The sequence below is a fragment of the Macrotis lagotis genome, chromosome X, assembly GCF_037893015.1.
Source record: "Macrotis lagotis isolate mMagLag1 chromosome X, bilby.v1.9.chrom.fasta, whole genome shotgun sequence".
Lineage (NCBI taxonomy): Eukaryota > Metazoa > Chordata > Mammalia > Peramelemorphia > Peramelidae > Macrotis > Macrotis lagotis.
Window position 1 is genome coordinate 161,882 of NC_133666.1, and position 21,276 is coordinate 183,157.

The window sequence follows — 21,276 nt, forward strand, 5'->3', positions numbered from 1 at the left end:
TCGTTTTGGTTCTGGGGCCAAAGAGCACCTGGTAAAAGCTTCCTTTCCACGGACTTGTACAGAAAGAGGATTCTGTCCCTGAACCTGGGACTCTGGGATTTACAGACTGCAAGAACAGAGCTGGTTAAATGTGCTCTTCTCTCATTCTGAGAAATTTAGTCATGGGGCTATTACTAGCTTGGACTTTTTTTTTCCTTTGAAAACTTCCTGTTCCTTTCATTTATTGGAGAATGGCTCTTAATCTCGAATTTTGGAATCAGTTCCTTCTCTATCTTACATATGCCAAAGTCCTTGGAGAACTTTATTGCAAAGCTGTTTTTCCTCCCTTAACTATTACACTTCTCATTTTAATGGTATCATCTCTGCAGAAAAACATTCCAATAGAAGCAGTTATTTATTTTATTGTTTTGTCATAACCTCTTCTCTTACCAACTAATTCCCTCCTTGCACCTCTAATATGCTATTCATTCCCCTTTTACATTTAATTCATGTATCCATTTGTAGGTGTGAGGTGTTGATATCCTATCAAATTTCTGCCGAACTGTTATTCCCTCATTCCATCTCAGTTCCTTGGTTTTTTTAATTTTAAAAAAATGTATCTCCCTACTCCTCCCATCCCACTTGTGTCTTTTGATTTATTAAACACAATTTTGTTTGTTTGCTGCTGTATACTGCATAACTAATCTTTTCCATTGATGAACCTTTCCATTTTTCACAAGTTCCAACTGTTTTCCGGACAACTAGGTTTTCCACCGGGCCTGAAGTCAGAAAGATTCATCTTCCTGAGTTCAAATCTGGCCTCAGATGCTTACTAGCTCTGGTACCTTGGGCAACTCACTTTTCCCTGTTTGCCCCAGCTCATCTGCCAAATGAGTTGAGGAAGGAAACAGTAAACCACCCAAGTATCTTTGCTGAGAAAATCCTAAAAAAGGTTAGGAAAAGTCAGACAGGACTAAACAGCAGCTACAATTTCCTAACCACTGATTCATAATTTGAGATCATCTATTGATGTAAGAGCAATAAGAAAAAAAACAATTCAGTATGGCAGAGCTAAAAGACCCAGCAGCACCTACATTAAAAGACTTCAAGTCTTGAATCACTACATGTCGAAGAGGGGTTAAGACTGAAAGTGTCATTCCCAGCAAAGATAACCATTCTGCAGGGAAAGGGAAAAAAGAATTTTCAATGATTTGTCAGACTTTTGAGTTTTCTTGCAAAAACGACCTGAATTATTGGAAAATTTGACATATACAATCCAGGAGAAATAGAAGATAATCATCAAAGACTACTTACAAGGGTCTCAATAAGCACAAATTTTTTACTGTCTATAGGTGGAAATACAAACTCCATGTCCAAGATTGTTATTAGTAATTGGGAAGTTTGAAGGAAAGATTGGGGTAGAGCTGAGTAGGAGAGGATTCAAAAAAAGTAAAAAGGTACAGGAAAAGATATTTTTAAAAAGTTATCCTATACACAAGATATCAGAGGAATAATTGATGCAGAGGAATTCGATGAGGAAGAAGAATTGGTAGTTCTAGAAGCCTATTCTCATCAGATATGGGTCGGTCAAAGATACAACAATTAAGTATATGTACGTGTGTGCATCTATAATAACCTTTTGAATTCAGAAAGAAATAAGAAGGGGGATACGGAGGCTATTGAGTTAGAGGGTGAGGGAACAGAATAAAGAGGTATAGAGGAGGGTATGTAGATCACTGGGGAGGAGGGGCATAGCAGGATGGTAGATCAGTGTGGGGTGGTATAGAAGAATGTGTAAGGGAGGGATTCTAGGAAGGGTGGAAAGTTAAGGAATAAGAGGGTAAGGTAGCAAGCAGAAGTAGAGTAGAGGAGTGCAGAGGGGTTGTGGCTTTCAGGAAATGTTATAAAAATGAGATACACACAAACCAAATATCTATGCATATGTAGGAACATATGTATATGTATTTGTATGGGGATATTTGAGTGTATATATGTGTATATAGGCTATATTTATGTGTGCGTCTGAGCATGTATACAGGTATGAATATACCCATGCTTAATTGTAGCCTGAGGAGAGGGGGGAAAATGAGTGCATAGCAAAGAACTCAAGAAAATTGACAAGGAAGCAAAGGAAAGATGGACAACTCTGAATATCATTTGTAGTGTTTATTATATGGGCTTTCTTGAAATGGAAAGTTTTGCTTTATTTTATGAATTTGTTCATGTTTTGCTACACATATGACAATGTTTTTTCTTATTTTGTATTTAATTTCAAAAATAAAATTAAATCAAAGTAAAAAAAGAAAGAAAATCACCACTAATTTTTATCATACTCTTAAAATATTGGAATAAAAATAAAAACACTGCCACATTCCTAACAAAGCCACAGTTTTACAAAATATTTTCTATCAAGCAACACTTTAATTACACAGTAAACTTTTTCCACTGTTGCTCAGGCGGGACAATGAGAAAACTTTTATGAATGGTTCAGAAAGTTGGTGAATTGGAATATTCAATGACGATGTCATCGTCCCCATTATCAGCATCTTCATCGGTCTCTTCAAAGCTTGTCAGTACTTCTTCATCACTGCTGTCATCATTGCTTTGAAGGCACTCATTCTGAAACTGAAACGATGGGTTCTCGGATGGACGTTGGTTCTCCATGTCAAGAAATTCATGCATAATTGTGTCTTCTGTTCTATCATCTTCAGGAAAATCAGAACTTTCCACCATGAGAGTTAATTCAGGCACTTCTTTGAGGTTATGTTCAGTATTACAGACTTTCTTAGCAATCTGCTTGCCTTTTGAACACACAACACATGAATGAAGAAATTCCTGATTTGGGAAAAATGTACGTAAAGCCTGGCAGAGTAAAACATTCTCTCCTGCTTCTGGATCATCGCTTCTTCCTGCTAAATCAAATAACACCATTATTATTATTCAGCAGCTTGATATGGAAGATGAGGGTATAGGACCTTTCCTGGCTTAGCTGATCTAAGAGTCCAGTCACCAAATTGAATACACAAAAAGCCTTTTTCTTAGACTGTTCAGCAAACTAGGCTTACATCTGCCAAAGAGGACTTCCTGAACTGCAATTGAAGAAAGAGTCTTTTTCATTTATTGACCAGACTGTTGACTACATCTGATCTTGTTAAACTGAGGTCTTTTCTAAGTTTCACCTGGCTGATTATTTATGGGGACCCAAGCCATTACTCTCTGAGCCTCCTTTTTCTTCATAACCTATAGAGTGCAACTTTGAATATGCAAGGTAAAGCTGTCTTGGAAAAAAAAAATATGGCCATTAATGGTTCTTTTTACCTGATACTACAGCCTTTGATCTCTTTTTTGTTGCAAGTTCTTCTTTTAGGCTTTTTATATCCTCTATGAATTTTCTTACTACTTGTTCACTGTTGAATGCTTGAATGCATACTTCCTACAAAAGAAAATTAATTTATTTATACAGACAACATGCCAATTCACAATACGTTAGTAACCTATACTAAGTAAAAGGAATTCTACTGGATAGAATAGAGCAACAATCACATATTTTAACTACTTTCTAACCACTTCACACACTTAACTGCTGCATTTCTGCAAGGAAAATTTTCCCCCTTACCTAACAACATGACTAATTAGGGTGAAGAAGTCTAGTGTACCCCCCCCCTAATCACTGCCTAATTCAAGTTTATAGGTTGAAGTGTTTATTAAAATAAATTTTTTGAATTAAGAAAACAAATTTCAATGTAAGTACATAATAATAAGTTGCTACTTTTTTTGGAACCTTTTTACAAATATAAATATTTTGTTTTCTAATTTCACACAATGGCAGTTTTTACTAATCTTTTTTTGCAGGGTTTTGAATTTTACAAATGTTTTTTTCTCCCTCCCTCCTTTCTTTCCCTCCCCTAAACAGAAGGCAATCTGATATAATCTTTACATTTACTTCCATGATATGCATAGATCCAAATTGAATATGTTGAGAGACAAACCAGATCCAAAAGGAAGAAAGAAAAAAATAGAGATAGAAAAATTATATAATACATATGACAATTTTAAAAAATTGAAGGTAATAAATCTTTGGTCTTCATTCAAACTCCACAGTTCCTTCTCTAGATACAGATGGTATTCTCCATCACAGATCTCCTAAAACTTGACAGTATATTTTGTGATAGATGATAACCTCCAGGCAAAATCTGTCTATTTATCTAGAAGAAATACTAAACATGCAAAGCTAGCATGACTTCTAAATCTAGAAACAATCTTGAAGAGTTGGATAAAATTACCTTTAAATGGTGAGAGGATATGAAGAGGCAGTTTTTAGATGAAGAAATCAAAGCTATCTATAGTTCTGTGGGGGGAAAAAACGCTCCAAATCATTGTTGACAAGAGAAATGCAAAATGGATAGAATTACCTTTAATTCGTCCTGCACAGTAATGTAAAATTCACTTATTTTGTGTGCCTCTTTTACAGTTCCGTCTTCGTTAAAAAATTCTGACCTATTGGTGAAAGACAATTCGTTCCCTTGTGCACAGAGATTTCAAAACAGATTTTTATATTTCACCTATAAAATGAAGATTTGACTAGGTGTGGTTTGGTCCTTAAACACAGATTCTATGAGTAGGTAAGTGGTTTTAAAGGATTTTGGAGATACCCTGTTTCTCAGAGCTAAGGCCCAGCAAGCAGGTTGTGCCCTGAGCTTGGCATAACAACAATCCTTTACTCTCTGGATATCACCCTCTGGCAAATTGTATTTTTTGGATCAGCACCAATTCCTCACTGAGGGATTGATGATTTCAGCTCCTCCTATTTCCCATGGACGACCTAAGAGCCAACATCTATGACATCTCTTGACATGCTCAGAATACTGTAGTCCTGGTTCTGTATCCCAGAGTAATCACGAAACCCATGACTTGACATAATGACTTCCCACAGGACCCAAGAATGCCTATATTGTCCCAAGATATGCCAACCATGAGAACTGTCTCAAGAACTAAGAATAATAGTGTTTGGGGCCCACTCCTTTCATGTATTTCAGTGGGCCCCAACATCAGCACCTTTAAGGCCTTCTCACTTTGAAATCAGTTCAAGTTCTGTTTGACTCCTCTCCTGTCTCTAATCTGCTGTTTTGGGCTCAAGCCACCAGGTTAGAGTTTGCCGGTTTCAGTGCCCGTCTGGTTGACAATGGTGAGAAAGTAGAGTCCATTTTTTTTTTTAAGGATGAGATAAATCTACATTTTTATAAGTTATAAGTTATAGTGATGAGTAATGATGGGATAAGGTCTTAGAGGAATAGAGGAAGAAAGAATTAGATGGGGCTAAGGAGATTTAAGGGAACCCTTAAAGGGCCATCTCATTCTTTCAGAATAAAGGGTGGTTTGTCCTTCATTCTCAAAAGAAGATATGACATCACAGGAGGTGATGCCATGACAAGCACATGATTTAGATTGGAGTGAGGGGGTACTGTGCTAAGTCACCAGCCTCACTTTCTCCTCTGGAGCCATCTGGGTCCAGTAGCCAGATATGAATAGGTATGACTGCCGATGGCCCTGGATGTGAGGAAATCAGGGCTGTGGCTTGTCCAAGGTCATACAGCTGGTAAGTGTCAAGTGTCTGAGGTCGTATTCCAACTCCTGTCTTCCTGATTCCAAACCAGGCCTCTATCCACCATGCTGATGAAGACCCTGAAAGCTCATACAGAATGGGCTTTATCTTATTAATATCATAGGTAGTAAAGTCTCTTGCAAAGAAAAGGCAAAGTTGAGACAGAGAGAAAAAATATTTGTAACAATCATTTGGGGATATATGAAATTCCCAAAGCACAAGTTTGACCACATCACTTCCCTGAACCAAGAAGGTCCAGCGGCTCCTATGGCTTCTAGAATAAATATGAAGTAGTCTCCAGCATTAAAATCAGGTATGGTTAGGTTATTAAAAAGGCTTGCGGAGTAGAAGCTTGATGCACCCACTAAAGTGAGAAGGGACAGAGGGAAAAGTGTATTGAAGAGGGTAGTGTGGTTCTGGGGGCAAAAGGCTACAACAGGCTGGGGGGGGGGGGAAGAGGGGTAAATGTGCCCTATCTCATTGCTTAGGGTCAAACTGTGTCTCTCAGGAGGGACCCAGATCCAAAGTTAGAGATACCTTCATGGTCTTTGATTCTCTTCAAGTAAAATAAAATTTGTATTTCCCCTTCTATGTATATGCTGCTCCCCCCACAAAAAGAATATAAGCTCCATGAGAACAGGACTTGTTTCATGGTATCCCTAACACAGGGTCTGAGACACAAAGGAGGCACTTTATTATGCTTATGGATCTACTTTTAGGAAAAGCAATGACAGAGGCATAAAAGGAAGACATGAGGACTTGATTAAAGGAAGAGAGTATAACTTTGGAGACAGACTACATTCATAGTGATTTTAGCTTTATATTGGTTCAAGTTTAGAACCTTTTTTAGATTTCATAATACAAAAGACCTTATTTAGAAAAGTGGTAGATTTGAAATTTAGGGACCCCAGGTAGTAAAATGGAGAGAGTACAGGGCCTGGAGTCTGGAAGACACATCTTCCCGAGTTCCAATCTGGCCTCAGACATGACTAGCCATGTGACCCTGGGCCAAGAAAAGCTCACAAAGAAAACATGACTGAACAACAACAGCATCTTTGAAATAGGTAAGGTAAGAGTTAGTGAGTGGGGAAACAGCTTACCCATGTGCATGTGTTGCTCGGCCAAAGGCAGGGGATCTACAGGTACCCGACACAGTCTTGTATCCCTGGAGCTCTGACATACCCAAGTTGGTCACCACTAAAGGTACTTTAAGGAAAATTCTAAAAAACAGTTTTGGAGAGGAAGTTAAAGCCAGGCTAAAACTGAGCATTGGCATTCTCTTAGCTTCATTTTCCAGCCATTTCCATTCACTACCAGGCTACCCTACAGAAGTGAGGGAAACACGGATCCTTGCTTACTTGTCCTAAATTAAGTGTTCAGCTAAAACTGATCCACTTAGAAGCAATTGCTTTTATCTAAAACATTGTCTATTATTTAAATATTGTCAAAGAATCACTTTTGTCGACTTTACAAAGATTAGCTCACTGAAAACAGAATAGTTATAATTAAATATAACTAATACTTTGGCTAAAGCTATTTTAGTATAAAAAAACCCATCAAGTCAGTTCATTTTTGACAGAAGTTTTGATGCTGCATGGACAAGGCCATACCCTGCTTCCCAGACACCCATGTTTCTTATGTATAAAATGAGGTAGTTCTACCCTTATTAGTATCACTGAGGGAAGGAGAAATTTGTGATTTTCCTTCTACTTGACCCCTGGATTCAGGAAAATCCAGATATGAAAGGGAAAGGTCCATCTTAGACAAACCTATGCACAGAAAGTTGTTAAAACTGAAAAAGTCACGTTGTAAAGTTTACCAGCTAAGCCAAATCTGGGTCAATACTTACCCATTGTGAAATCTGTGTAATGCATGATCCAGTACATGAGTGGAGCCATTTTCTGTGGCTAGGCTTGATGTTAGTAACAGAAAAACAAGTCTCTCATTTGAAAGATGCTGCTGTAGATTTTGGTGAAGAATCTTCTCTCGAAATGTCATCATTTGGTCTGAATTACGTCTGAATTTGTACCAACCAATCACATTCTAAGGAAAGGGGGTGGGGGTTGGGGGAAAGCAAATTTAAATCTAAAATTGTACCACCACGAGACAAAATTATACAATATTGAAAAATACCAATTAACATTTAGAAAAACTGCTGACAATCTTAAAGATTTACAATTATGCAATTTGTACTTTCCAAAAATGCAAATATTGGTTTATAAACAACCTTCCTAAGCATTCCTCAACCTTTACTCAAAAAATTTCAAGTGAAAAAGAGGTCCTACTCAGGACAACTTTCCTATTTCTGTCCTAAAACCAACCAGAATTTGAGAGAAGGGATTATTTTTCTTTTCTTTGAATAAACAAATTAGGATTGAGGCTTTCTTTGCCTTTCTACTTCCTCAATTCAGGGACCAGCCTTGTAGGCCAGTCAGCCTCTGAAGTGCAGGGTTGTTGATGGAATTGATATAAACCTTCTGGAACAGACTTCTCTACCTTGGGCAGAATCTCACCGGACTAGGAGAGTTTACTTCTGATTGAAGTGTAAACAGAATCTAATCTAGGTGAATTCTAGCCCTAAAGCATTAGACTCAAATCCTGGAAAATGCCCCAGTTCAACAGGAAAGCTCTGAGAAACCAGATGGCATTCATTTGTCCAGATGAGTGGAAGCAGTTGATGCAGCAAGTACCTAGCAGGATCAGGTGAAGCCCACCTGCAACTGCACCTCTACCCCTACCCTCACCCCAATCCCCATTAGTTGCTCAATAATCGTGGTTGATTTTCATCTGTCAGGAGTATCTCTTTTTCCAAAGGTCTTAAGTGTTCAGTGATTCAGGGTTTTGTCCTGACCATCAAGTTTTTGATTATTTGTGAGCCTAATTAGTAAACTGCTTAATTACCAAGAAATTGTGTCTCAGGTTTCTTATTTGTAACAAACTTTTAATTTCAAATATGGTCAGTTTTGGAGGATGGGATGAATGCAAATGAGAGGAAAGGTAAAATTCTCCATGAGTTAAAAAAAACCCACGGTTAACCAAAAATGTTTACTCAGATAGAAATATTGAAGCAGAAAGGTGAGAGGCTTAAGCCTGATCAGACCAAAATGAGAGTATTCTCTTCAATTCTGGGACCACATTTGGGGAAAGGTCCTTGATAAGCTGAAGGGTGCCTAGAGTGGGGCAACTAGGACAATAAAGGGTCTTGAGTTCAGGCCATAGAGGGATTAGTGGAAGGAATTTGGCATCTTTAACCAGGAGAAGGTCAGATTTATCAAGAATACTCAGCTTTGATGGAGAAAGGAGCTTGTCCTGCTTGGCCTCAAAGGACAGAACTAGAAGCAATGGGTTTAAGTTGACCGAGGTGAGAAAAAACTTCCTAACAATTCAAGCTAACTCAAAGTGGGAGGCTAGGGTTCCATGAGGGTTAGCGAGGTAGCCCAGCAAAATCTGCCCAAGTACTCAAAAGACTCTCTTTCTGAAGCCATTCTAGTCCAATCTCCACCTTTGGCAGATGAGGAAACTGAGCCCCAGAGAGAAGTGCCTTGCCCAGTCAAAAGGAAGGGTTGGAGCCAAGTCCTCTGGTTCTGGAGCCAGTGTTCTCATGCAAAAAGGGAGAATCTTTCCAGTTTGAGGTCCCCTTTGAGTTTGGGTCTTCCTCTCAAATTCTGTGGTAAAGTGTTTGTCACTCAGGTTGACAGAGCCCCTTAGAGTTTGCAGAGGCTTCTTCTCATGAAAACCCTTTCCAGTACAACACTTCATCTCCATTTGACAGACAGATCAGGGAATGGATTAGAAAAGCTCCAGGACTTGCCTACTGACTCTACTGCCTTTCAGTACTTCTTTCTACTTTAGAGGATAACATGGAGATATTAGATATTAATAAATAGAATAAGAAGGCATAGGGGTAAAGTGAATGTGACTATTAATGTTGTCAGAAGCCAAAAAAGGTGAGAATTAAAGGAATGAGTGACAGAGAGGAAGCAAGGTCCAATACCTTTTCATAGCACGGGATGATCTTCTTCAGTGCCTGCTCATTTACTTCACCTGAGGAGTTATAAAAGCTAAAAAGAGGCATGTGAAAATATATTTCAATAAGATCCCTTAATAAATCACTCCTTCAATGCCAGTATCATATTGGACTAAGTCCCACCCCAACTACCTCAATGCAATTCTCTAAGTGCTGGCCATGTGGGCAAAAGTCAATAGGCAATATCATCTGCCTTGACATTCAACTGGACCTGATCACCCCTCCTAAGTCTATGTGACAAATGAGCCCTAGAACATCAAAAGTTTTCAATTAAGTTTAATTAATTCTACAAAGTGCTAAAGTCTAAGTGCTATTCTGTCCTTTACTAGCACCTATCAGCAAACTGCTTTATTTCTTCAATTATTATTTATATCTGTTTTTAAAGCTTATTCCTTGTATTCCACCTGTCAACCGAATATAACCAGAAGGGAAAAACTGCTAAGTAAACAAAATGAACAGATTAACTGAATCTGAGAGCACATGTAGCATTCCATAACCATTGCCCACCACCTCTGTAAGGGGGGGGGGGGAAGAAATTCTGTCATTTCTTCAGAGTCAAGTTTGGCCATTATAATTAACATTCAGTTTCATTTTTTGGTTGTGCCTTATACTTATTTTGCTGTCATTGTATGTATCATTTGCGTGATTCTGTTTTTGCTTGGTGTATGCGACCTTAAATACTTTTGGTTAGATGGGTAGAAGATTTGAACTGCTACTGATGAAGTGTTGAAGAATAACTGCTACTGGGGCAGCTAGATGGCGTAGTGGATAGAGCATGGGACTTGGGAGTCAGGAGGACCTGAGTTCAAATCCACCCTCAGACACTAGCTGTGTGGCCTTGGGCAAGCCACTTAACCCCATTGCCATTAAAAGTAAAACTGCTACTGATAACAGAACTACTGATGTAAAAAAGTTCACCTCAAGTTCTTCCTTCCTACAGCACAGCAAGCAGGTTTCACTGGAGTAATGTATGTGGATTACCAACCAAAGTAATCATTAATATCAGAATGTTCAACAAAACCAATTAAAGAAACATAGCTCCTTAAACTCAGGTTTGACCACCTTAGGCCCTGGACTTAATACTCAATGGGGAGAGTGTTCTAAGACAAAAGGACAATTGCAAAGGTGTATGGAGATGTGAGATGAGTAATAATAATTCCATATCAATATCTATATCTGTTTCTGTGGGTGAATTTGAACAGATTTTAGTTCTGCTTGTAATGAAGACCTACCAAGGGAAACTCTTCATTGAGCTTACTTGCCCTTATATCTCTTCCCTGGACTTTGATGTTTTAAAAAAGATATCTGAAATTCAGAATGCTTAGTCTTCCTCTGCCCAAAAGAAATGCTAAAAGTATCCTTTAGAGTTCCTAATTTCTATCACAAATCCCACACATCCTTGCCTTGGTAATGGCACTCTGTAAAGACAAGGCATTATGTATTATTTTTCTAATACCTTCTCGTGCCTGGCAGATATCATCTAACTAGAACTTTTGAAAATTCTATACATTTTATAGTTCAGCACTTGAGAAAAAACAAGGCAGCAAATATGGCAAGTAAGAAGACTGGGCTTCACTCAGTAAGACATAGTCTTCCTTGGACACTGACTAGCTATGATACTGTGGCCAAGACACTTATGATGTAGAAATAGTAGGACTTGATTATCAGCCAATCAATACACAATCGAAAGTACCAATTAAGAGCTTACTTAGAGCCAGCCTGTGTAGTAAGCCTGAAGAGACAAAGAAAGGGAAATATGTCTCTGCTTTTAAGGAGTTCACCTTCCAATGAGAGAATGGAAGAAATTCAGACATTCATTGAAGCACCTGATGCATACCACACTGGAAAGCTAACTGAAAAGGAAGAAGACTTTCATTCTAGCCTTGATTTTCTTGACTGGGTCATTTTAGGAAGGTCATTAAAAATACTTGGCCTCAATTTCTTTATGCGTAAAATGAGGGGGTTGAACTAGGTGACTGCATGATTCTGAGTCAATGATTCAACATATGAAAACTCCCAAAACATCCCTGAAAAGTGTTATCAAAATAGTCACCTTTTCCCTACTTCCCTCAATTTCCCCCCCAAATTGTCCTATGAACTCCTTTATGAGTAGACCATATCATTGTACTCAGTCTTCTTCTAAGAATCTCCTTTCCTGCCACACCATCCTAAGACTTCTCTTCAACTTTTCTATTGTAATAGTCTACCAGGGTTACCTCCATCAGGGACCTGTATCACCATAAAAGTGGTTGTATTCTCTATTCTTCCTCGATCAGATCTTCAGAGTGATATAGCTGGATTGTATTTTTAACTGCTCAATAAATATTAAATCAAGATATATTAATGCATTTATACTTAATGCAGGTCCATACGGATTCAAATTTCCTCAACAAATGTGTTATGTGTTTTAATTACTAGGAGAGTTATTCTCATGTAAGTGGAGTATATGATTTACTATGGGAAGATGCAGCAGACAGAGTTTGTACCTATAGAGCAATGAAGCTGGTTTTCCAAGTGGTTAATAGAAATCAGCCTCAGTCACATTAGATACTGTGTGGATCATGAGAGAAAGATCAAAACCATAGAGGTTTGGAAATATGAGAGGTAAAAGATAAGCAACCATCCAAGAAAGTAGTGGGTGAGTAATAGAATTAGTAAAGCAAGAAGAAAAGTTGGATTCTTAAAACAAATAGGCAAATGAGTAGTTGTCTGGTGTGACTCAAAAGGTGAATGTGAAGGCCTGGAAAAATGTGGCAACTAATTCTCATAGGGAATGTGAGCATTAAGGTGGAATGAGTAAATGAATAACATTTCAACTAATCAGAAAAAAAAAAAACAAAACTTTTGCATTATGACTGGCAAGCTTCTTGAGGGAAGGGGCTGTCATTTTTTAAATCCTTCCTCATCAATGCTAATACTTACCTGAAAAGCTGATGGCATGGAATGTACCTTTGTATATCTGAAAGGAAAAGGTGAATATTTTTATGTTAATTCAATTAAAATTCTTAACACTTCTTGAATGATTACAAACACCTTCCCAAAGGCACAATTGCAGTCTGCTATATTTTCATGGAATTTCAAGATGTTTTTACTGATTTCATATTTTGGTAAAAAGATACTATTTTTGGAAGGCCTTTAAATTCTCTATACCTGTATTCTGTAGTTGCTTAATAGATAGGAAATGCCATGAATCTGTAGATGTTTAGCAACTAATTTTACAATGATAACGAACTAATACATGCTAAGGAATACATTACAGAAGTTTTGATGTATTGCTACCTGGAGTACACTGCTCTCAGGGACCATAAAACTGAGGTTCAGGGCCCACCTCAGGTCACATGTTGCCAATGTGACTCTTGTTAACTCATTGAAACACTAAGTGGTCCAGATATGCTCTCAAACTGGAAGGTGTAGAAACATCATCGTCTCCAAATGGTAAAGGGCATTTCCTCATGGGCAGATCATTAGTTTGGACCCTACAGAAAATGCATGAACTCTTTTCACTAAAGCAAAGGTGAACCATTTCAGTAGGAAAATGTAGAGAAGAGATCATTCTGTGTGTGTTCATCTCCTTAGGCATCCATTCATGAGAAGTTACGCAATAGGAGGAGTGCTATGCTTAGAAAGTCTGAATTTAATCCCAAATCACTCCCTTAATAGCTAACATGTCATGATCATGACTTCCTCTTCCTAAAATAGGGATATTTGTACTCTATGCATTACAAGATTTTTGAGAAGGTCTTTGTAAATCCTTAAGTGTTATATAAATGATGATTATTTGTAGTCATTCCATTTTTAATAAAGAGCCTACCATGGGCCATTCACATTTAGGTAAGCAGTATTAAAAATAAGCCACAACAGTCTAAACCCACACATTCTCCCAGTGGCTTCCATCTCTGATCTGCATGCAAGTTTAATCAGAAACACATGGTGCACTCTCACTGATGGAACTAATGGTTGTTAGGGTAGCTAGGTGGCACAATGAATAAGAGCACCAGCCCTGGAGTCAGAAGGAGGTGAGTTCAAATCTGGTCTCAGACACTTTACACTTTCCTGGCTCTTGGACCCTGGGCAAGTCACTTAGCCCAGACTTCCTCACATCCTGGGCCACCTGAGCCCTGGGCTCAGAGGGCCATGGAGGAGAATATGAGGCTGGTGACTTAGCACAGCACCCCCTTGCTCAAATCCAATTCACTTATTTGTCATGGTATCACCTCCCTGATGTCAGGATCTTCTTGGAGAACAAGGGAAAAATATCATTATTAGTTACAGCTAGATCAGCTGATGACTGCCCTTGCTTAAATGCTGTACACACAAAAAGATATGTTTAATCATAATAAAATACATTCAAAACCATCACCTTAAATTCCCAAGCATTGTAAGGACTAAGGGGGAGGGGCTGAGGAATGATTAATGAAATGGAGCATTACCAAGCTTTCATGAAAAAAAAAGATGGGTTGAATAGAAATTATGAAAAATAAACAAAAGAATCAAGAGAAACAGAAAAAAGATAAATACAGTTTAGAGAACAATAAGGTATTAAACAAGGATGAAGTATTAGCATTCTAATAGAGGGAGAGGTTCTAAGAGTCCCCTCAAAACTCTAATATCATCTGGGGTCTAGAAAATGACAAATGAAACAGAGCCTCCAGAAGAAGTTGTTATATGAACTAAAAGAAAAAAAGGAAGAAATATATGGGGGTGGAGGATAGAAAGGGTGAGAAAAAGTAGAACATGTAATTAGTAATCTCAGTTAGAAGACTATACAAACAAGGAGGAATGGGTGCTGGGAACAGGTGACATGTGAATCTCAGTTTCATCTGAACTGCTCAATGGAGGTAAGAATACAGACATCCATACAGCTTCTTTCAACAGGGAAATAGGAGGGGAAAAGGAGAAAGGGAAATAAAAAGGAAAACAGACTTAGGGAGAGGTTTTTTTTAAAAAACTTCAAAAAGCTCCCTCCCTCCCTCCCTCTGTCCATATAGAGAATCAAAGTCTTACCTGTGGATGCTTTGTCCAAAGGAATATAAATTTTGGTCACTGAAACCTGAGGTTTACAGGTTAGATTTTTCCCCCTGCTTCCCTATTTATTTATTCTATCATTAAAACAAAACAAACCCATTCTGGGTCTATGATCACAAGAGAAATCACTGATCCCAATTTATTATTTGCTAGCACAATTCAAAAACTGATTATTAATTTCCCAGAAAAGTCTTTCAGACTTTTCATTTGTAATTCTTTTTGTTCCTTTGTCTTTAGTTTTTTCCTACTTTAGTCAAGTTCTAATAGGTTTAGATGAGGTAAAAAGGGAGTGCATTCATTTTATCTGTAATATCCACTAAAAAGATGTTTTAAAATTATGTTTAAAATGTTTTAAAAGAACATTTATACTGATTAGACACATTGACTAGACACAGATATACATAGTATAGACTCACTAATTGTACGAATAACTTGAACGGCACTTAATGGACAGTCTGGAATGCTGGTGTTCACTTCACCACTTAGTTCCCCAAGAAGAAAACCTTCCTAGAGGGATTTAAAAAAAAGTGATATATGAAATAAACTAACATTTAGGTGTCTTTACTCAATAATACATTCCAAATCTGAGTACCTAAAATGTGCTAATACTAAACAGAATACCAAAAAATGCCTCACTCAGCCTAGCTGGAGAGAAGGCATGCATTAGTTACATTATAAGAGAAGTCAATACGTTAAAATGAATGGTACGGGTAAGTAATCTCAAAATCACAATAAGAGGAAGGTTAACATGGACAAAATTGTTGAAGATTATCACCTGTTTCTTGCTCCCTAAGAATAAGGCATTGTCTTTAGCCTTCTACTTTCTGTAATGTTATCAGCCAGTTCCAAGGGGTTCCAAGTGTCATCTTTATACAAATGATCTGTCAATAGATGCTTATACAGCCCTAAACCTTCTCCTGAATTGTCTCCTATCACTAACTGCCTTCTTAGACATCTTAGGCAATTCAAACTCCAACCAAAACAAACCTGATTTTCTTCCCCTTTAACCTACCCTTTCTCCAAACTTCCCTATTTCTGTTTAAGGTATCACCAATCTTCCTGTCAGACATGCTTGAAAATTGGGAATCAGTGACTCTCTCTGCCACTCCTTAAGTTTCTAATCTACAGCCCAGTCTTTTCAGTTTTATCTCAACATCTTTCCTATCCATCTTTTTTTCCTCTCAAGTTACATAACCTAATCCACTTCCTCCATTTTCCTTTGCTTTTTTCCCAATCCATTCCCAGATCTATCAAAATAATCTTCCCAAAACACAAATATAATCATGCTAATCCCTACTCACAAATATCCAATGGTTTTCCATTGCCTCAAAGACAAAATATCAACTAAACTTGATATTTAAAACATTCAGAATGGCTCCAGACTACATTTACAGATTTAGGTAATACACATTATACAATAGCCTCCTTTATATTCCCTAAACTTACTGTTCTATTTCCCATCTGTGTGCCTATGAGCAAGCAATTTTTTATGCCTTTCAGAATGTTTAGCTTCCTCCCATACCCAACTAAGGGGCCACTTCTTTGTGAAGCCTTCTCTGATTCCCCTAATTGTTTTCTGTCCTACTCTCCTCAAATCACTTTGCATTTTATTTCTGTTTGTGGGTTGTGTACTCTAATGGAATATAAGTTCTTTGAAGGTGGGGGCTTTGAGGTTGTCTCTCTAACTATCCAACATATAAGAGTTAAAATTAATTATCTGAAATAGAAAATAATGCTGAGGTACAAAGTTTCCAAGTGAAAATAATTTATTAGGGGCAGCAGCTAGGTGATGCAGTGGATAGTCTGGCTCTGGAGTCAAGAAGACTCAGACACTTAATAATTACCTAGCTGTGTGACCTTAGGCAAGTCACTTAATGCCATTGCCTTGCAATAAAAACCAACCAACCAAAACAAAACAAAAAAAAAGATTTATTAGTAAGGCATAGCAAGTTATCATTAAGCTAGGTCAATTAATTCCTCAGGAAATAATAACAAAGGAGTGATTTGTAGAACTCATTTTTGTAACAGAAAAGAATAATAAAAAGATTGAGGAAACTTGTTTTGAGCATAATTCAACTGGGTAAGACAGGTCAACTGACTAGTTTGCTTTTTCCAGGATTTTTTAACCCAAATTCTCAAAGTGAAATTATCCCAGAAGTCCCTGCTCTACAGGTGATATCTTTTTGTAACCAGAAAGCTTACTGGGAAAGAGAAGTTTCTCTGTGGTGTGTAGTTAGAAGTCATAAACTGGCTCCACCCCAATCTACTGCCCCTTTAGTTTTCAAATTTCTAACCTTAGAAGCTTCCAAATAGACTTAGACTTAAGACTCAACCTCTAGCTAAAGAAGGAAAAACCATTATCCACTAATAGAGAAAAGAGGAACTTAACTTTTAGTAAACCCTCCTTTCCCCAGCTGCCAGAAGGGGGAACTTAGCCTTTAAAAAGAATCTTCTATACCTATGATTGTTTTATTCCTACAAAGATACAGGTCTTACTCTACTCTAAATGATCGGTTACTAAATGATCAAAGTCACATCAATCTATTTATTTACTAAATCTCTAGGTAACCTAGACTTAAGAGAACATCTATGTTAGTTTGCGTCACTGCTTTTCCTACAGAAGGGAGCTTCACCCTACAATCAAACTAAAAGTCAATCCAAGGCATCAATACTGATTTTCCTTGTCCTAGCACAGTGCTTGCATAAAGCAAGCTCTTCATGTTTATTGAATGAATGACTGCAACAGGACCATAAGTGAAAGCTTGAAGGGAGGATTTAGTCAGTCAACCAACATTTATCACAGTATCAAACTGCCAGTCACAAGCCACCATGTGCCAGGCATTGTGCTCAATGCTGAGAATGCAAAAAAAGCTTTAAAAAAACCCAAATAAAGTTGTCTCTGTTCTCAAGGAGTTTGCAGTCTAATGGGGAAAAGGACAGTCCTAGTAGAAACTAGAAGGGGAGAAGTTGGGAATGAGGAATGAGGATGACAGAGTCAGGAGGTGGTAAGATACGTACTGTGGCTACAGGTATAAGGTCCTGGCATATAGGTACAGAGAGGTAAAAACATGGAGACACTTGAATACTGGAAGGAGTTGGGACTTTACTCTCTTGGGAATGAGGGTCCTTTGGAGGTTGTTGAAGCATATCAATCAACAACTAGTTATCAAGTACCTAATTTGTATTGGGGGGGGGATAAAAAAATCCAGTCCATGCATTCAGTAAAAGGCAAATAAAATTGGGGCATTGGAGGAGGGTGGAACTAGGAGCTGGGGGGGGGGCAGCTTAAGAAATGCATTACGGTGATTGAGTTGAGATTTGAAGGCCAGTAGGGATTCTTAGAGGCAGGTATAAGTGACAGCTAATATAAAGGTGAGAAGACAGAAGAGGGGATATTTAGAAGGTAATGGGTTGTGTGGGGGGAAGGAGGGGAGGAACATATAATGAATCTGAAACAGAAGGCAGAAGCAAGTCAATGAAGAGTTCACTGTATATGTCAAACTAAAGAGTTTGTTTTTGACTTCAAATCCCACTGAAACTTTGTGAGCATCAGTCATGGTCACACCTATGTTGAATGAACTAAAGGAGAGAAAGCCATAAGCCAGGAAGACCAATCAGGAGGCTACTGAAATTTCTGTAAGAAGTCTACCAAAGAGGTCTTTAACTAATTGGGGAAGGGGTGGGGTTGAGAGAAGGGAGGGAAGGGAAGAAGATTGACAAAAAGTTTTTTTGATTATCTTTTATTTTGAAGTCAGTCCTTTCCAACCACACCTGGTCTTGAACCTCCCCATTGAACTTGTCCTGATAACAAAGTTATTCTCATAAAAGCATCGGATTTGACAAGAGCATACACAACATTCCAATTCTATAGCCTCCCCCCCCCCCTCCATGGAAAGAATCTCTTCTCTTGGTCACTATAATTAAATGTATCAGTATGTGCTTCCACTTCCACATCAACTCTCAAGATTTGGGTGTGAGGAAGAGTAAATTTAAAATCTGGGTTGATTGGAAGGATAGTGGTGCCCTTCACATAAAAATCAAACTTAGAAGAGAAGTGGTGTGACAGAATTAAGTGATGGAGAAGATTAATTTATGTGGATTGAAGAGAGTAAGAGATGGTGAGATTGGGAGAAATATGTTGTCTGAAAGAAAATATGGGTATGGGAGTCAATTATTTTAAATGGGTTAAAAGGGTTTTTTTTTTATTCTTTAGGCTTTTTTTTTTCTAATCAAGGAGGCAGGCATACTCCTGAAAATTTAAAATGTATATATAGGTCTACAAACTTTTTCACCCTCATACAATGCCCAGTGTTTTACCATAGCACTAAGGTACTTAGCTTTATTATTTAAGCATTTTTCTTCATTGTCCAACAGGAAAAAAAAAGTAGCACTTTGACAAATCAAGAAAAACTCAGTATTTCTAAGTGCCAGCCTCAAGTGATTTGGACTGCTGCTTAGAATTATCACCTTCAAAGGAGAGACAATGCTAATGATGAACTGCTGATACTTTTGGAAGACTAAGACAAAGGTGAGGTAAGAACCATGTGCCAATTGATAAAAGGTCAGTGGAGGCAAGGAAGCAGTTTTCAGAGGCAGAAAAACCAAGGAATCAAGGGTCACAAGAAAGAAAAGAAACAAAACCCTCTCCTAATCACTGCATGGATCAACAGAAATGAAAGCAACTGAGAGTCTACCTCAGGACAAAATTGGGTAATGACAAATGTTGGAGGAGCTGTAGGAAAATGGGCAAAGTTATCTATCAACCATTGGGTGGGGCAGTGGGCTGGTGCAGCTAATATGGAAAAGATTTTAGACCCATGGTCCCAAAGTCACTAGTAACTGTGATTAACCTATAAACTAGAGCTGTTACTCCTATACCTACACTTCCAAAGATGTCAAAAAAAGGGGGAAAGGATGCAGCTTGTGGCAAGGAAATAGACACGAAGGGACTGCTGAACAAATTATAACGTGTGTATGAGATTTTGAGCAACCTGGGTGAAATGAGTGGATGAAGCAATTTTGTACTGTACCATTATTCATTATCAAGAAAAATCATTTTGATTTTTCCCTGACAGGGCAATGTCCACATTTCAGAGGACCAAAGATGAAGGTAGCCATCCTCTGGATTGAGATGCAGAACTAGACATACACTTGGGGATATGGCCAATGCCATTTTTCTTTTCCCTGAGAAGCAATTTTTTTTCTGTTTCTTTCTTTTAGGGGGACTGGGGAGAGGTGGCCAGAGAAAATGTTAGTCAACTGAATAAATAACACTCCCAGTCCAACAAAGGGGGGTTAGGGCCTGTGGGTGGAAATGCTGTGGCCAACCCTCCCCTCATCATCTGTGAAATATTTAAGAAAATGAAAATCTACCGACGTGTATGAACACGTACACACGCAGACACACAATCATCGAGGACACTCATGTGTGGTTTCGAAATCAATAAGCAGCCCTCGGAATCCCTGGGCTGTGCTGAGAGTCCTCTGAGACCCACTGAGCAGGGGGTGTGCAGAGGAGGCTCCTGAGGTCCGCCCCTGAGGGGGCTGGGCCTTCCTCAATCTGGAGAAGAGGCCGGATCCTGGCCTGGCAGGGTGGAGCTGGGTTCACCTCCCCAGCCCCCCAGACCTCTCCCCTGGCTCCCCTACCCCCCCCCTTTCCCGTCTCCGGCGTCCCCTCCCCCCACTGCCCTCTCTTGGTCTCTCCCGCGTCCCTTGCCCCCGCTGTCCTCCCTTGGTCTCTCCCGTGTCCCCCTCCCCGCGCCCTCCCTTCCTCTCTCCCGCGTCCCCTCCCCACCCGCTGCCATGCCCTCCCCGCCCCCTGCTAGCGGCTCGCCAATGGCTCCCCGGCCGTGGCCTTGACTCCTCACGGCCTCACCGCGTCCCCGTTGGAGTTAAGGTTCTGGAAAGCGAGGGCGCTGAACAGGAAGCCCGAGAGCATGGCCGATGTCTTCTCGAACTCCATGGCTCCAGCCAGCACCCAGCCTAGGCCTTCTAGCCTCCGGCCACGGACCTGCCGCCCGCCCCCTTCTCTTCCGGCTGATGCACACAACCCATTCTGCGCAGGCGCGTGAGAGCCCGGGAAAAGGCTGGCGCGATCAGCGGCGCAAGGCCGAGAGCGCCCTCTGCCGGCAAACGCGCCGCAGCCCAATGTCCTGACTGATAAAAGATCCCCTTGGCCAGAATGGTTTCGGGGTCATCTGACTTGATCGGGTCACGTGGTGGGACCTGAAGGCCTGCTGGGTGTCTTCCCTGTGTCCCAGAGGAGGAAAATTGGATGTGAGGGGACGGACAGGTCCAGTTTCCTGCTCCAAGTAGAGAGACCCATCCTAGGTAGAGGGACTCATCCCAGGAAGAGGGATCTATTACAAGGTGAGGAATCGACCCCTGGTAGAGGGACCCATCCCAGGGAGAGGGACCCACACCAAGTAGGGGGAGCCACCTCACGTAGATAGACCTGTCCCAGGTAGAGGCACCCACCCTAGGTAGAGGGACCCAGCCCAGCTAGAGGGACCCATCCCACGTAGAGGGATACATCCCAGGTAGAGGGACATGTCCTGGGTAGAGGGACCTATTGCAAGTAGAGGGACTCGTCCCAGGTAGAGAGACCCACCTAAGGTAGAGAAATTCGTCCCAGGAAGAGGGA

At 39.5% G+C, this 21,276-nt stretch overlaps 1 protein-coding gene across 2 annotated transcripts; it reads right to left on the minus strand.

Moving 5' to 3' along the window:
- Positions 1-2,149: 2,149 nt before the first annotated feature.
- Positions 2,150-20,666, minus strand: LOC141498212 (BRCA1-A complex subunit Abraxas 1-like). Of its 2 annotated transcripts, none has more exons than XM_074201234.1 (9): positions 20,509-20,666; positions 15,050-15,140; positions 12,531-12,567; positions 9,576-9,642; positions 7,431-7,624; positions 6,682-6,801; positions 4,392-4,476; positions 3,298-3,412; positions 2,150-2,888 (listed from the first exon to the last, which is right to left on the minus strand). In XM_074201234.1, the coding sequence occupies exons 1-9, from the start codon at positions 20,593-20,595 to the stop codon at positions 2,467-2,469; spliced, it is 1,218 nt and encodes a 405-aa protein (XP_074057335.1). In that variant the 5' UTR covers positions 20,596-20,666; the 3' UTR covers positions 2,150-2,466. The 2 variants fall into 2 exon arrangements, with proteins under 2 accessions (XP_074057335.1, XP_074057334.1); XM_074201233.1 differs by having other exon boundaries at positions 2,150-2,891.
- Positions 20,667-21,276: the final 610 nt, after the last annotated feature.

Excerpts from the sequence above, each read along its gene's own strand:
- LOC141498212 (XM_074201233.1), bottom strand. The coding sequence starts at position 20,595 with ATGGAGTTCGAGAAGACATCGGCCATGCTCTCGGGCTTCCTGTTCAGC. Across the intron at positions 7,625-9,575 it reads TCATCCCGTGCTATGAAAAG|AATGTGATTGGTTGGTACAA; the intron begins GTATTGGACCTT and ends CCCTTTCCTTAG. Across the intron at positions 4,477-6,681 it reads CGAGCAACACATGCACATGG|GTCAGAATTTTTTAACGAAG; the intron begins GTAAGCTGTTTC and ends TTTCACCAATAG.